This window comes from Electrophorus electricus, chromosome 22 (assembly GCF_013358815.1).
Source record: "Electrophorus electricus isolate fEleEle1 chromosome 22, fEleEle1.pri, whole genome shotgun sequence".
NCBI lineage: Eukaryota > Metazoa > Chordata > Actinopteri > Gymnotiformes > Gymnotidae > Electrophorus > Electrophorus electricus.
In genome coordinates, this window is record NC_049556.1 from 2139433 (window position 1) to 2155828 (window position 16396).

At 46.1% G+C, this 16396-nt stretch overlaps 2 protein-coding genes across 7 annotated transcripts; one reads left to right on the forward strand and one right to left on the reverse strand.

Annotated features, from left to right (window-relative positions):
* Nucleotides 1-315: 315 nt before the first annotated feature.
* On the reverse strand, nucleotides 316-3413 carry st6galnac4 (ST6 (alpha-N-acetyl-neuraminyl-2,3-beta-galactosyl-1,3)-N-acetylgalactosaminide alpha-2,6-sialyltransferase 4). 2 transcript variants are annotated; one of them, XM_027029991.2, is made up of 5 exons: nucleotides 2887-3413; nucleotides 2504-2644; nucleotides 1884-2293; nucleotides 1394-1501; nucleotides 316-1039 (listed from the first exon to the last, which is right to left on the reverse strand). In XM_027029991.2, the coding sequence occupies exons 1-5, from the start codon at nucleotides 2902-2904 to the stop codon at nucleotides 841-843; spliced, it is 876 nt and encodes a 291-aa protein (XP_026885792.2). In that variant the 5' UTR covers nucleotides 2905-3413; the 3' UTR covers nucleotides 316-840. The 2 variants fall into 2 exon arrangements, with proteins under 2 accessions (XP_026885792.2, XP_026885793.2); XM_027029992.2 differs by having other exon boundaries at nucleotides 2771-3413.
* A 172-nt stretch (nucleotides 3414-3585) lies between these two features.
* On the forward strand, nucleotides 3586-15872 carry miga2 (mitoguardin 2). Of its 5 annotated transcripts, XM_027030001.2 has the most exons (16): nucleotides 3598-4116; nucleotides 4444-4761; nucleotides 6128-6338; nucleotides 6502-6608; nucleotides 6712-6832; nucleotides 7250-7368; nucleotides 7541-7658; nucleotides 7778-7884; nucleotides 8763-8875; nucleotides 9417-9489; nucleotides 9751-9837; nucleotides 9994-10092; nucleotides 10555-10689; nucleotides 10893-10946; nucleotides 11318-11434; nucleotides 12209-15872. In XM_027030001.2, the coding sequence occupies exons 2-16, from the start codon at nucleotides 4666-4668 to the stop codon at nucleotides 12431-12433; spliced, it is 1782 nt and encodes a 593-aa protein (XP_026885802.2). In that variant the 5' UTR covers nucleotides 3598-4116; nucleotides 4444-4665; the 3' UTR covers nucleotides 12434-15872. The 5 variants fall into 5 exon arrangements, with proteins under 5 accessions (XP_035377318.1, XP_026885802.2, XP_035377316.1 ...); XM_035521425.1 differs by having other exon boundaries at nucleotides 3586-3667; nucleotides 10893-11434; nucleotides 12209-12296; XM_035521423.1 differs by having other exon boundaries at nucleotides 10893-11434; nucleotides 12209-12296.
* The last annotated feature ends 524 nt before the right edge of the window (nucleotides 15873-16396 follow it).

Consider the following 16396-nt stretch of genomic DNA (forward strand, 5'->3'; position numbering starts at 1 on the left):
TTTCCATGGACACCAGGGATGCCATTGAGAAAGAAGAAACGGTGAAATGGTTGCCGCAGCAACCGAACCAAAATCTGTGATGATTTACATTTTAAGCAGGTTACTGGTCGAGAGGTTGTCTGAGCAGTGGGCGAAGTCTAGTTCTCATCAGCTTGAATCAGGATTAATGGTTGGCCAATTAATCAGTCAGCCAAATAACTGCCACTTGGAGATAATCGGTGTCAGACGATTTTTTTCGCACAGCCTTGGCTGATTTTTAAAATTTTTTTTACATTTAAATATACGAAATGTAGAATTTTTAACTACTTGTGGACATTTAGTTCATACATTTTTATTTAAAATAAGTGCACTGCAGAGATTGCAGATCTACTTAACAAACAAGAGAAAATTGAGATATTGCAGGTTTAAATAAATGTTCATTTAAAACAGAGGCAATGCAAATAATGTTGAATGTTCATTTAAGTTAGCAGTTTTGTGTATTATATGTTATTAATAAATTGTTGTATTTTGTAAGATGCAAACAAACAAACAAACAAACATGATATAATTGCTATACATCAGCCATTGACCTCTCAACTCTTTAATAACAATCTCTACCTGAATGGCCATGAAGGGCTTAATCTCCCAACTTCTTCAGTCACAAAGCTGTTCAGAGGGAACTGAACACCCACTTGCTTTTTACGTCTCTTTTTCAGGCTGAACCAATGTTACGAGGGCTGGTCCATTTCTGGTGGCCTCATAGCAGTCTGCCCGGACCAGACACGGGGGTGAGACCAGCGGTCCCAGAGCGCCACAAGGTCTCCGGCCAATCCGAAGAACTGCCATACTGAGCGGGCAGGGTCAGGATTGCTGCTGACGCACCCAGGTGGGGTATGGGAAATGTAGTTTTCCCTGCAGGGCCCAGCGTCGGTAGATGTGCTTCTCAGTGATGAAGCGATGGCCCCCTCTCTGGGCAAGCTCGTGAAGCCTGTACATGGCACACTCGTCCAGGTGGTACATCTCGTAGTAGTGATATGGCACTGATGAATGGTTGGCAAGGCTGCGCGCACACACAGACACATACAAACACACACATCAGGGAAGTTAAAGTCAAAAAGGGGATTTTACTGGATTACTTAAACATCAAATTTGGGTGATTTCCCAGCTCAAAACACACCTGACTCAACTATACCAGTTCATTAGCAGGTTTAGTAAGAGTGTTAGAGCAGGAAAATCACCAGACTGTGTGGATCTGTGGCCTTGCAGAAGCAGAGATGGGAACTCTTGGTATAACCTGTACACTGGAGACGTTCCACGACCAGTTTCCATGTGTGTTATGAGGACTGATACACACAAAGGCATGATCAGCTTGCCCTCATTATCAGGGCTGTTATCAGGATGTTCCTTTACTCACCTGCAGTAAGAACCATCCATCATCCCATAAACATCAACACTGTCGCACACTTCCAGGGCCAGAATCAAAGTGAAGAACCCAGTGCTGAGAAAAGCACCCGACTTCATCCTGAGAAAGAGAGAGAGATCCATTTGATAATAAAATATCTTTAGTATTAGTATCTGTTTTTGCCAGTAAAAAGCCATCCATTCTGAAATCCTTTGATTAATGATTAACAGCTGATCCATAAAGCTGCCAAATACCATCTGTGGTTGTGAAACAGTTGATGTTTTATTTATTTCTCTTTTTCAATAATTAATAATAACAAAAAACAACAGGCAAGCTAAATCTTTGGACACTGCTGATGTGCGCATTTCAATTGTATATTGATGTTTTAGCACTCTTTATATTCATAATTTATGCACATTCATGTTTTATATGACTATGCATCAGCACCTTCATATAAATGCATATTCATGTTTTTTGTGAGCATGCACGGGTGTCACATCACCTGTCCTTGCCTGTCTCCTCCTGGAACACGCGGTCACAGTACAGCACCTTTTCTCTGCTCACAGCGTACAGGTGCGCAGGTGGGTGTCTCCGGGCCAGGGCGGCGAGCGCGTTGAACACTTGGCCCTTACCGTCCTGCCTCATGTTCCGCTCGGGACCCCACACCACGTAGCGCGTATCGGCGTCGTGGCCGAAAAAGAGCGGCTCCCCGCGCAGCAGGTGGGGCACGCTGGTGTGCGAGACCATGCGCACGCTGGTGCGGTTGCCCACGTCGGCCTCGAAGCCCTGCGTCGGAGCCGCGTTCATGCGGATCACGCACTCATGGGCATTGATCTTCGAGCCACAGCCGCTGCCGCGCATGTGGCCAGAGCTGGAGACCACGGCGCAGGTTCCGCAGCGCAGCGTCAGGGACTGAGGAGACACCACGCACGCACACACCCCACGGCAACACGTGAACAGGCAAGACTAGTTCTAATAAAATGAAAGAACACATATCCCTTTATAACCCGCCTACTCCTGCAGCCACATAGATATGACTTTTCGATTATTGTTTGTGCAGCTATTGAATAGGACTAATAATTAAATAATAACCCTGGAATGTATGAGGTTAAAATGACACACCTGGGAACCGGATGTGCCGGTCGGCTGAATTCTTAGGTAGCCGCGGAGGCCCAGGTTGCCAGTGCCACCTCCTGATCTGAGCAAACGGATGCACCACAGCACCACACCGAAAATGACGAAAGCTAAGAGCCAGCGCAGCTTCTGAACGTGGGAACAAGACGTACAAGACACCTTTTACTCAACTAGCACTAGACACCGGAGGCGTGACACAATGTCGCCAAAAGCAGCTCAAGGACAGTGAAATCAGCTAAAACAGACAACACGTGCCAATATCGACATTTGATTTTGCTGCTCCGCGTTTCATGACATGTTCAGGTTATCCACATCCCCGAACCCCTGGCGCACAGGCCGTAACTGGGTCGGACGCAGCGAGACCACCATACCAGAGACTTCATGTCCATTCATGTCTTCGGCCCAGACACACCAGCACAGGCTCACACGCCGTGAGGTAGCACAGCTGGGTTATCCGCCTAGATAAACCAGACACTGGACATGTGTCACCTATGATGATAACGGCCATACAAGGTAGATAACTTAGGTTCGCTAGCTGGGAGCGTAACGGATGCGTTTGGATTAAGGTTTTACGTCAAACCGAGAGGGGATCTAAACTAACATCACAGGAAATATATAACACATGATGTATCATGATGATACATATTTAAAAACGTTAACCGTTATAAATCAATACACGTTTAATGACAAGGTAAGATAACGTTCTAGTAGCTGCTCGGTACGCTGATATTTATATTCCGTAGTAAAGCGTGGCCGAGATACTTAGTTCCGTGGTCAATATACGTTCATCTGTCTCAGTAACATCAGAGCTACCCATGTTGAATATTAACAATAAAAAAGAACTAAACTAAAATATGTTTTAAAAAATAATTTTGTAAACAGTTAATTGTGAGTTTTCGCGTCTGGTTTCCCAAAAGTGGTGATTGGACAGTCGAATCAATGCCCACGTCCATGTTTCTACGCGACTGGGCAACCTTTATCAAGTCCACGCAGCGGTTGGTTTGTGCAGCTGTCAGTTAACTCCATATCACTCCCGATTGGTTTACGTAGCTGTCAGTCAAATCCACCCCGCCCCAAACAAATCCACGGGTTAGTGTGTGAAATGCGGCGTCGGGAATGTCCTTCTGCACCGTTACCCGAGCGGGAGTGCGAGTACGTGATTGAGCTGGTTTTCTTTTGGTCTCACGTTTTCAACAACCGCCATCTGATTTTTGCTGTAAATACTACAGCACTTCCTTAGTTTCATGCATTTCCGTGGGCGGCAGCTATCGTAGCTCGGACGCTATCAGTCTCGCTGGGGTGGCCAGGCTCGTTGACTTTGCTAGCGGGTGAAGATGTGGACAGGACGCGGGGCGAGATGACCGCTCACTGCCTACACGGGACACAAACGCAGCTTGTGAGTTAGCTGACGGCCAAACCAGCCAGACAGCTTCATAAGGCCCCAGAAGCGAGAGCTCTCCTGCGAGCCTGCACACATCCTCCTCTGGGGTCTCCGTTCCTTCACAGGGCTTCGCTCGCTGGTCGGAGTTGTTGGCACAGTTGCTCGTATGTGGGACTGCGTTGAGCAGCGTGCTGTACAAGTGCTTGGCATAGAAATTCGGGTTGGTTTAAACATTGCTATCTTAGCTGAGTTAGTTTCGGAAGTAGATGTGCCCGGGTTTAGTGCTGTGACCGTATAGGTTGGATGCACAGTCACTATAATGAATAAAGTCTAAGCAACTTTTGTTTTTTTGTCCTACGCAAAGGGCGTGGGAAGTGTTGGAGAAACGCAGCGACGTTTGCTTTGTAAGCGTGTCTTGCCAAGCCAGTTTTTTTTTCTGTCTTAAAATGTGTGTCATAAGACTGGAGTAGGTTTTAGGCTTGTTTATTTAAGCACATGTATTAATGGGGACCGTCAGCTGGATAAGAACTTTGCTCTTGTCTCCTAGGTAACGAACATGATGCACCAGGGAAGCCTGACTCCGGATCAGTTCTAACCCGCCGTTATTAGTCCTGCAGCACTGAACTGATCAAACTGATCTTTGGTCAGTTTGAAAGCTGGGCCCACGAGCAGAGCCGTTGCCCTGGCTGCCTGCACCTGATCCTGGATCAGAGGGTGGGAATCTGGATGCAAAAGCCTGCGCTGTGTAGCACGGAGGGGTAGAGCTAAGATGTCCGTTAGCAGAGCAGAGAGTATGTCCATCGTGCAGGCTTTGGCCATGACCGTGGCCGAGATACCCGTGTTCCTGTATTCCACGTTTGGCCAGGTACCCATATGCGTCTGCCATTCTCACCTTACCACACACACAAAAGGACACCTTTACAAACATCCCTATTTGACAGCAACACACACACACACACACACACACGAATACTTTTACAAACATCCCTATTTGACTGCAACGCACACACACCCTTACACCATCCTTATATGATTGCAACACCCCCCACACACGCGCGTACATGCGCATATGACCTGAGTTTATCCAAGGTACTTGTGCCACTGTGTGCCAATTGCAGTGTTCAAACAGATGAAAAGATTAACAATTGTAATAGTATAATTAAATATTAACAATTGTAATAGTTTAACAAATGATCAAATGTAATTGTTAAGTTGTTGTCTGTTTGTTAAATGACAATTTTACATGAACTATTTTGAGATCGGGAAGATGGCTGTCCTCTAAATGGCTGGATGGCTTGCTGATATTAGTTTCTTTGCACACACTTCTGATCTCATGTTACTAAGTACAATAATGAACCCAGAGGTGTCTTGCCAGCCAGCGAATGTTATGGCCCTTGTCACGTAGGTTCTGTTTGTTTTGCAATGCTGGACTGGCACTGGACTCTGCCATTGTTTGAAACATTAAAGGAAAATTAATCATAAAGTTTTAATAAATCATAGTAAGCCATGTAGAGAATGACATCTGAGGAACCTGCCCTTTTTTAACTTCTTTAAACAATATTTAAAACAACTTTTTGATGTTTTATTGTAAGCGGGTGATTACAAAAATGGCAGAGATGCCAAAATGAATTGCACAACCTATCAGAGCGGGGTTGCTAGACAAAGTCCAGTGTTTTTAGGAAAAGAAAGTGAAAGGTCAAAGTTTTAAGTTTTTAAATTGATTTGCATCTCACAGCTGTAAGATTCGCGCCGTCTTCCGTGTTGACAGTTATGTTGGGCTCTGTGTCATGCTGCTGGTCAAGTGGACCTTGTGCAGATCAGTGGTGTCACGGTTTCTCCACAGTGCCAGGACTTTTTGGCAAAACCCTGCATGTCGTTGACGGGTGACCGGAGACTTGGCGTGTGACCCGCGTCGAGGTCATATTAGGCATGTGCACCTGGTAGTTGAACACGTTTCATGTGTGCGATGTCGGTCCATAACAGCTCGTCCTTTTAATTCTCTTTTTGTAATTCTTCATATTTATACCAGGGTCTCCACTAATTACAGGGTCCTCTGTGTGATTGCACACCAAAAGAACAATATTTGTTTGATTGTGTGACTTCAGACATACGTCAGTTTCGTCTGATCACGGATCAGTTCATTTGACCGTTATATGGCTCTCCAAAAGGAAATCTGTGATTTCTGTGATTTCCCATTTCATTCCTCCTCTCTTCCTTTCTCTCTCTCTCAGTCCATTTTCTCTCAGCTGCGGTTGAGTCCGAGCTTGAAGAAGGTGCTGTTTGCCACGGCGCTGGGTAGCGTGGCCCTGGCGCTCACCGCCCACCACCTGAAGCGGCGCGGCAGGAAGCGGAAGCAGGTGGCAGACAAGTCTGAGCCGAAGCCCGGCGGTGTTCCCGAACAGCTGCTGCTGCGTGCGGGAAGACCGGCGTCATTAAAGAAAGGTGGGAACAGGCTCATAAAGGAATACTGCAGCGTTAAATCCTTTTTTATGCAGCCTGACGTGTAGGCTGAGTACAAAAAAAAAAAAAAAAAAATGTCAGGAACAATGTTCCACTGAGCTTCTGCAGGGTGGCTTTGCCTAACTGTGATTTTGTGTGTTTGCAGGTCCGTATCTAGGACGACAGGTGGTGGGTCCGGGTACTGCCAGCAGTGACGTGATGAGTGGAATCTCCCTGGCTGCCAGCAAACACTCTTCCCACAGCATCACTTCAGTAAGACTGATGACACACACACACGCATGCACACAGTCCAGCTCCTCTGTTACCGTTCCGTGCACCAGGTTGCACCGTCATTGGCTGGAACTGTCTGTTGCAGGCACGACTCCCGCCCTCTCCCAACCAGTCAGCTAGTGGGGGCGGTCCTTGGGAGGCGGAGCCTGTGTCCGGGGAGGCTGGCGTAATAGAAGACACGGATGCGGAGAACCTTTACCTCATGGGTAACTCCAGCAAGTTCACGTCGCCTCATGACTTCATGTTTGTTAGGCTCTGTCGCCCCCTGTGGGTGTGGAGTTGTAAGGTCATGTATAGGTGTTGACGGATTGATAGTTTTCAACCTGGACCCAGCCCCCGGCTCAACTGATTAGGTGTTCCTGGTTGCTGGTTGAGTGTAGGGAGGTGAGACAGACCGTAAATGTGGACGGTTTATTGGGTCTTGAGATCTGGTTTAAATAATGTTACCCTATGGAAGATTGAGATGAGATTATACTGCCCCCGTGTGGCAACAGAGAAGTACTGATAGTTTTACAGTGATGTTATGATTTAAATTCTTTGTCCAATTAAAGAGAAAAGTGCCCTGTAGATGGAGCTCTGAACTGGTCTTTAGATGCTGTGGTGCTCATTACTACCCCCTATAGGTATGGAGCTGTTTGAAGAGGCGCTACAGAAGTGGGAGCAAGCTCTGAACATCCGACACCAAGCACGGTCCGGCGCTTCTGCCAGTAACAGCCTCGCCCAGCAGGGGGTGTCACACATGGTAAAGGCCATCCCATCAACACACAGTGGCTGTGTGAGAGATGCTTCCAAGTGTAATTTAATTCACTCTTAATAGTATTAGTTTTGCCACCTACTGGTGGATTATGAAATGACACCTTAAACCTCGTTCCTGGGGAGAGGGCCATAACACCCTCACCCTGTGATCCCGGCAGCCGGAAGGTCGCAATCGGAAGCTTGCCGAAAAGCTTGAATGTCTTCTGCACCGGGCGTATCACCTGCAGGAAGACTTTGGGACCAGTATCCCTCCTGAAAGCCTGCTCACAGAGCTGGGTGAGTTTATGCTAAGGCTCGAATAAAGTTCATGGACCTGAGTTCACACTTGCAGTATTTTTCCTAATGGCTGTGTGTGTGTGCGTGCGTGCATGTGTGTGTGTGTGTGTGCAATGTAGAGAGTGAAGGGACGCTGATCTTGCCCACTGTGGGGAGCTCTCGCAGGCCACAGGACGACGATGCAACAACCATCACCTCTGACAACTCCTTCTTTTCCGCAGCGGAGGTGAGGATGGGCACGCGTGCACACACACGCTGAAGTAATAAAACGTTTGCAGGTAGCAAGGTTTAAACACCGAGTTAGAAATGATTCCTTGTGAAGTGTGTTTGGAGTAAAGCCCTCTAAACACATCTGTGTGAGTCGCATCATCAGAGTGGACCAGAGAAAGCGTTTTAGCAGCGCACACTCGATGGTACGGGATGAAGCCATGTTTATGGTTAAAAGGGGAAGTCTTTTGTTTTTGTTACCAGACTGCTCTAGAAATCACATTTACTGGCCCTGTACCGCGGGGAACATTTAGACCCACACGGCGGGGCGTCGTGCAAATTGAGATCCAATAATGTGGAAGTTACCCATCACTGTAAAAGCTGAAGCGCGACACCATTGTGTCTCACTGGGAGATTTTCCTTTGGCTAAACAAAGATGATCTGCAAACGTCATCTTGCAGATGTTTCATGTCAGCTTCACCCTGCCCTTGTGGCAAGATAACGAAGCACAGGACTCTCAATGAGGCTTTCCAAGTCTTTTAAAAACAATCTTCCCCAGTACTTATGACATTATCTCTCACGGGAACAGTCCAGTGAGCTACCTTAGACTCCCACGGAGGCCTCTGATCTGCACTTACAGACCCTGACCTTAAGATACCCCAGTAACATTATTCATCTTTATGCTTTCATGGTCTTGCACCACTCTGCACCTGTGACAGAGCTTCAAAATCTTTATAATGAGATCGCATATTACCTTGTGAAAATACAGAATACCGTTTGGCTTTTCCTTCACCCCACAACAGTTTATTACCTCAACATATATACACACACACACACACACACACACACACACACACACACACACACATATATGTGCTCTCTCTCTCTCTGCTGTAGCTGTTTGACGTGTTCCCTGAGGACGAGGTGTATCAGCCGATAAAGTCAGCAGCTCTGTATGAAGAGGCGTCGAGTTTAGTGAGGGATGGAAAAATAGCCTGCAGAACTCTCAGGTAATACACGCGAGTGCCCCGCACACCAGCGCCCTGAATCGATCCCCAAGGACACAGTAAACATTAAACACATTACACATGGTCACCCTGCACGCTGCATGTTTTTAATGCAGATTTAGAGAGGTGGGAGTGTCTACTGATCACTCCTGTAGTACACTCTAGCACCCCATACCTAGTAGTACACGTGGTGTGACGACCAAACCCTGAACAACAGGGTCGCGTTAACCCTCTGTGGTCTGCAGAAGCTTCCTGTGACGTAGACTGACTCATTGTGGTTAGGACGCTGCAGAGAACAAGCTGTTTATCAGATGGTTTCTCTTCCTTGTTGTTTGAGCGGAAGAGCTGATGTCAGAAATGAATGTAGCTTGACTTTACACCCCTGAAGAGTGTTTCCTGAGGACAGCCTTACCAGAACTGAGCTGCATTTTTTTTTTGGTGGAGTAACTTGTAGTTAGTTTGTGTGTGTGTGTGTGTGTGTGTGTGTGTGTGTGTGTGTGTGTGTGTGTGTGTGTGCGTGTGCGTGCCTGCGCTTGCTCTACAGGACGGATCTACTGGAGTGTTACAGTGATCAAGACTTTCTGGCTAAGCTGCACTGCGTTCGACAGGCGTTCTATGTCAGTGCACACACACACACACACACACACACACACACACAGAAATAACTCCACACGCAAAAGTAACCTTGTGCTCGCTCTCTGCCTCTTGCTGTCTTTCTTTTGCTCTTGCGCGCTGTCTCTCTCTTTTTTTTTTTTGTTCTACCTCTCTCTCTGCTCACCCACCCACTCACACATTCTTCTGACTTGATTGCTGTCTTGCTCACTGCCTGTATTCTTACTGTGGTACTCACTAGGGTGTGTGGGTGTGGGTGTGTGTAGGTACTGCTGTTAGATGAGACGCACAGAGCCTTCTTTATGGAGACTGGCAAACAGATGATCACTGGGCTCATGATCAAAGCCGGCAAGGTACCAAATCCCTAAACAGCCCCTGACCCAGCGTCTGCTGCCCTCGTTGGAATAAATGTGATGTTTATTCTCCCTATGGATACCCTGCTTGGCTTTTGTGTTTTTTAAATTGGTTTTCTTTTTCCTCTGTTTGTACACGTGCGTGCGTGTGTGTAGAGTCCGAAGGCGTTTTTGGAGAGCTATCGGGACATGTTGCTGTACACTCAGCGAGAGGAGACCTGGCCCATCACCAAGATGGAGCTTGAAGGACGAGGGGCATGTCTCTCTATGTGTCTCTCTACGTGTCTGGCTGCCTGTCTGTCTCTCTGCATGTGTCTCTCTACCTATCTCTCTGTGTCTCGCTGCCTGTCTCTCTATCTCTCTGCGTGTATCGCTGTCTCGCCACCTGTCTCTCTACATCTTTCGCCACCTGTCTCGCTGCATGTCGGTCTACGTGTCTCACTACATGTCTGTGTCTCTACTTGTCTGCCTGTCTCTCTCTCTTTCTGTAGATCTGTGTGTCTTTCTCCAATTTCCTCTTTTTTTCACTTTTGTTTATTAAACCTATTTAATCTCTTCATATTTATTTCTACTTTTCAGATAAACATGTTTGAATTAAAATGCTTTCCTACCATGAACCTCCTGTCTGCCTTTGACCTCGATCTGACTAATCTTACACATGAATCAGGTAAAATGATAGGTGCTATCGCTGACCTTTACCCTTTGACCTCTGTGTAGGTGGTATGTATGAACTTCTTCGACATCGTGCTAGACTTCATTCTCATGGACGCGTTTGAGGACCTGGAGTACCCTCCCACCTCCGTCGTAGCCGTCTTGCGGAACCGATGGCTGTCGGATAGTTTCAAAGAGACGGTGCGTAAAAATCCGAAACCGTTTCCCCGTGCGGCTTTCCTGCCGTGGCTCCCAGGCTCGGTCGGAGCCGTCCCCCTCCTCCGGGCGTGTTGGAGAAGACGCCACCGTTCGTGTATTCTGCCGTCTTTGTGTCTTCTAGTCAGATTCTCTCTCGTTCTCTTTCTTTCCATGTTTGTTTGTCCTGCCCCTCTTTCCCCCCACAGGCATTAGCTACGGCTTGTTGGTCAGTGTTGAAAGCAAAGAGAAGGTTACTGATGGTACGTTTCTGTAAATCTTCTTACATACATTGTGTCGTCACATCTGTCATCAAAACACACACACTCGCTGGTTTTCCCTCAAGGCACAGTGGTGGACCAAAACCTGTTCATTCTGAAATTGCACATTGCTCAAAAATAGCAGGCAGGAAAAAACGAGCTTGTTACTGCAGCTCCGTGGTGGTCTCCTGTTCTCCACGCTGTAGCTCAGTATTAGTTTTTGTTATTCATATAACCGATCATTTTTATAACAGCACGTGTGTGTGTGTGTGTGTGTGTGTGTGTGTGTATGTATGCACGCGCACATATCCCCGTATTATTGTACTGAGGAGGCAGATGGTTAGCCACGTTTCTCACTCTTGTGCGTCTCTCAGGTTCCAGACGGGTTCATATCCCATTTCTACACCATCTCGGAGCACGTCAGTCCCGTGCTGGCGTTCGGCTTCCTGGGGCCCCGGCTGCACCTGACTGAGGTGTGCACCACCTTCAAGGTAAGAACCATAGCTAGGCTGCTGTCAGACGCATCGTCTGACGCCACGGCCGTAAGCACTGGGGCATGCTGGTCATGTCCTTCGGCCTACAGACAGTGTCCACCTTTTAAAAGTGACGCACTTGAATATCGGCCTTTTTAATGTGAGGTGGGTGGTTGAGTAGGTGGGGTGGGGTTATATAGACGTGCTTAACGGTTTAGCTTCAGGTTTCTTCTGGAGCCGGTGCTCCAGACCACGCATCACGGTGTCAGCATCCTGCATTCTGATCGTTCAGACAGGGAGTTTCGAGTGGGTCTGTTTGGAGTCCCACGTTTCCATGTCCTGCCGGACGGCAGGAACCTGGAATCAAAACGAGGCATTGGAGCTCCCGCAAAATGATGACGCTCCATCTTTTGCGTCTTATGAAAGTATGGGTGGCTTCTGAATGAGTCGTGCCTGCTGTCCTGCAGATTGGAACTCAGGCACGCTCTTAAACCACATCCACCTTTCATGTGAAGTCGTCACCTCCCACCGCCGTCTGATCGCTCTGCTTCTGCTTCGAAAACTGTTTGGCAGTAAACGTGCCCTAGAGTTGTTCATTCCTTTTTTTTAAAACTACGTGCCAAATTCTTATGATGACTGTGCGTTTCTTGAAAGAGTGTTAAAAGCACATTTGGACTGGATGTGTGAGTAAATGTTGTTGTTCTTTTTGTTTTCCTTATAGACCTTCACTTGGGGAATATAACCTAACTGGCGTGTGTGTGTGTGTGTGTGTGTGTGTGTGTGTGTGTGTAGCTACAAATAGTGCAGTACCTGAAGGACATGTTTGACCAGGACAAGGTGCGCTTCACCTCAGCCCAGTCCCTGGCCGAGGACATCCTCAGCTTGTCGCACAGGCGTGCGGACATTCTCCTCGGCTACTTGGGCGCCAACAGCCTTCCGGAGACCAACGGCGTGGCGCTCTCTAGCCCGTGCCAGGCGGACGATGCCCCCCGGCTGCCCACGGGACAGGAGGACTGAGCCGCCGCTGTGGTGGAGCTCCGGAACGTTCTAGAACGGCTCAGGCAAAAGGAGATTACAACTGAGCTGTTTGAAGTTCCCCGGTTTCGTGCCGACTTTTATGGAGAAAAAAAAATCTAGAATCAATTCAGATGGAATTCTACAGGTGGAATTCTTTTAATTACTGAGATTGAAAGGCCTATTCTCAATCAGTGGGAACGCTTTCAACAGTTACAATTAGCAGACAGGAAACTACATCACCAGAGATTATAATTCACTTAAAATAAATGAGGAAAATGACTGTACTGGAACACATGGCAGTGGTTGATCAGCCGCATCCGATCCTGGTTTGCCATAACCATGGAGACTAGCGGGTACCCAGCCGTGTTGTCTGTGTGTGTGGGTGTGGGTTGGGCACACTTTGGAAGCGTGTACTGAATGGGATTTTGTTGAGATTATCCCACTATCCGGCCGGGTCTCCTGAGGGAGGCTGTGGAATCTTTGCTGCTTTCTGTGGAACCTGATTGACCCCGGGAGAACACCAGGAGGAATCGTAACAACTCAAATCCCAAAAATAACACTGAACCCAGTTTGTTTTTGCTGCTCTCACTGTTTATATATAAACTGTTACACATGGTCCCAACCTGGCGCACGCTTACACAAACTTGTACACACCTTAAGTTATGTTGAATCTCTTTTTTTTTTTTTTTTTTTTTTTTTTGGCAGTCTTTGGGTATTTGCATACCAGTTGTGTGCATTACTGCTTGATTTATGAAAGATGAGAGAGAGAGAGAGAGAGAGAGAATGAATGAATTAATTAATTAATGAATGAATGAGTTTGGTCTCTTCGTGTTGCTTTCATGGTTGGACTATAAACCTCAGTGCCAGTCGTGAATAAGCACTGGAAACTTGGGTCTGGATTTAGACTTAATCCAAGTCTGGGAAATCGACCTTTTGGGTTTAATCTAGTGCATAGTTGAGTTGAGATCAACCGGCTTTTAAATTCAGATCAACAATGATTTGAAATGGAACCTTTTAGTGGCCAACCTGCGTGTCGTTTTTTCCTAATCCGGGTTATGTTAGCACTGTGGTTCCTAACCCAAGTCATCTATAAACGCTTAAAATGGCTAACGCGAATGAAAAACGGTGGAGGTAAATTAGCGTCTCATAAACTGGTTTATGATAACCGGTTGGTGCTGCTACCAGTTTCCATCACTATTAATGCCGTTGGTTAGGAGAACCTACAGGAACCACACAGACAGGCTAACCTCTAGTATAGGACTCCCGTAATCCCCGTGGCACATATAAACCATCGTTTAAGTCTTAAACTAGAATGTAGGTGTATAGTGTTTTTCTCTGGCCAGGAACTTCCAGGGTCGCTGTACTGACGGGTCATGAAATATGGGATTTGTAACAGAGATTTGTGAATTTATGCCTTGCGCTCCACGTTTTGCCCCCAGTCCCACAAAACCTGTAATCTGGTGGATCTGCCTTCGTTTGCTGCTTTGCACTTTACTATGAAATGAGAGAGATTTGTTTATTGGGAGGTGGAGGTCTACCTTTTAATCTTTTTATGGCAGTTCAGAATAGTCAGGTATGCTGCGTCTAAATCCTTGCCTGTGTTTTTATTGATGGGTTTGCACTAGTGAACTTGCCATCGTTTAAGAGCAGCAGAATGAGTGTATGCACAGAAGGACTTCATAAGGCATGTGTTCACGGTTCCCCTGTGAACCAAGACATTTGTCGTGTATGAGATTGCTGAAATGTACCTTAATCAGAACCAGAGGGAGGAGGTCCAGGGACTGCACTGCACACTACAGTATTGTGTATCTGTTTGCATGTGCGTTTGTAGGCTACGATTAGGACATTTTCGAGCTGAATCACGGGTAAGATAAGTCTTGTCCTCCTGTGGGTATATTAGTAAAATAGCTTTATAGTGCAAGTTAACTGTAGATCGGTGATGTCCATTTTTGAACTAAACATAACAGAAAAATCTCATGAGTTCAACAAAGAGAATTCTTTTTTTTCCTCAAATGTACTAATTGGCGCCATCTCCTTCCGTTTGGCTCAGCAGCTAGTCCTAAAATGAACTGTGAACTCCATTTTTGTTTATTTTATTGGGATCTTTTTCTCCCTTGCCATTGCACCAGCATTCACAGAGCGCGCGGGGTGAAGCGTCGTCACGCTGAGATGAAGGAATGCTTTGATGTTGGGCGCGCCTGTGCGTGTTGTCCTAAGATCAGGGCGGCGTCTTGACTGATGGCTGTAGCAAAGCAAGCCGTATTATCTTAGCGATTATGGTTTTAATGCTACAAAAGGGAATTTTTAAAAACTAAACTGCGGGTGGGGGTGGTGGTGTCGATCGGTGAGAATCTGCTTGAAATGATATCGGTGTCTCCCGTACTGTGTGTTAATGCGTTATGAAACATCCGTGACAACCAGAACAGCTCAAATTATAACCTGTTCCTGGAATGTCCGGTGGTAGCTGTTGAATTCCAAAAGTCTGTAGTGGAGATGGGAGAAATCTTATTGGGATATCATTCCGACCTTAACGGTCATCCATTAATGTGCCATCAGAGGCAGACAGGTTCTCCAAACCATGAAAGCACGTGTGTCCCCCATCTGGTCATCTGGTTGTACTTCTGTAACACAAAGAAATTGGTTACAGTTGAGGAAGGGTTGTGAAATCTGGTCATGGTTTGATTCTTTGCTTGTGCACGGCCTTGTTGTGAATGTGTCTGTGTATGTTAAACCTCACTGCTCTAGGAGAACGGCCAGCCTGTCACAGTGCTTTTCAGAAGCTTTTACTGTTATTTTTCATTGTGCAAATGCCTTTCGAAAGTCATTACTGTTTTTAAAAGTTTAAAAATGTCACGAGAGTGCCCATCAGAGCAGCTAGTGGATCAGAATTCGGTGTAGGCCAGCGTTTGCTGGGCATTTTCACTGTATATATTTTAAGGACTATGGCAATGTTTAAATATTTTCTTATGTCATAACAGAGTTATAGCTTTATCGTGTAGGCCCTATTAATGCTAACCAAGTGCTCTAAATTGTGAAACAAACAAAAAAAAGTATTATTCTTGTTGTTGTTGTTGTTGTCTTGTATACAAAAGTCTCCCACAGCCTTCGTATGGTTAGAGTGTAGGTCATGTACCAGCTGCAGGTTACCCACTGTGTTGTAACTGCATCAATTGCACTGGGCGTTTCTTTACAAAATGACTGCTTTCTGATTCATGAATGAGTTTTGGACTTTGGCATGAGATTGTCTAAACTGTAAAAGTTTGAATCATTTGTATACGTGTGGCCAAACTGAAGGAACTAGAGCTGATGTTGAGGTTGGACAAGAGGTCTTTTGTTCCTTACTTAGGATTTTCCTCTGCCTGTATTTTTTAAGAGTAAAAGTAAACACAAATAGTAATAGTACTTATTTCCCAGCCAAACATAAACAATCTTCATTTTTCTTGCTTGTCTTCTCTGGTCATTTCCATTTGTCTGACTCCATACTGCAGTTTTTCATTAGAATTAACATGCTCTACTTCATTTGTAATTCAGATCTGTTTCTTTACATGTAATGACTAACAGCTGTTCATATATTAGTTACAGTGTTCAAGAAGTGTGTGAGAGTCTGCTCTGGTGCCGCAGTTTCGTGTTCACGTTTTCCGAAAATTGGGCATTTGTAAGCAGAAGGTTGCTGGTTCAAGTCCCACCACTGCCAAGTTGCTGCGGTTGGGCCTCTGAGCAAGACCCTTAACCCTCAATTGCTACAGTTGTACTCAGTCATAATTGTAAGTTGCTTTAGATAAAAGTGTCAGCTAAATGTGGTAAATGTAAATTCCTAGTGTAGTCAACCCTCAAAACGAAGAAATGACAGCACTGTTTTGAAACAGACCCTTGTTGAAAAGGGTGATCCTGTAGACTCATTTAGTTTAATTTAACAAAAAGTTCAAACAAAAAAAGATATTTCATTCATCCCGAAGTAAATTG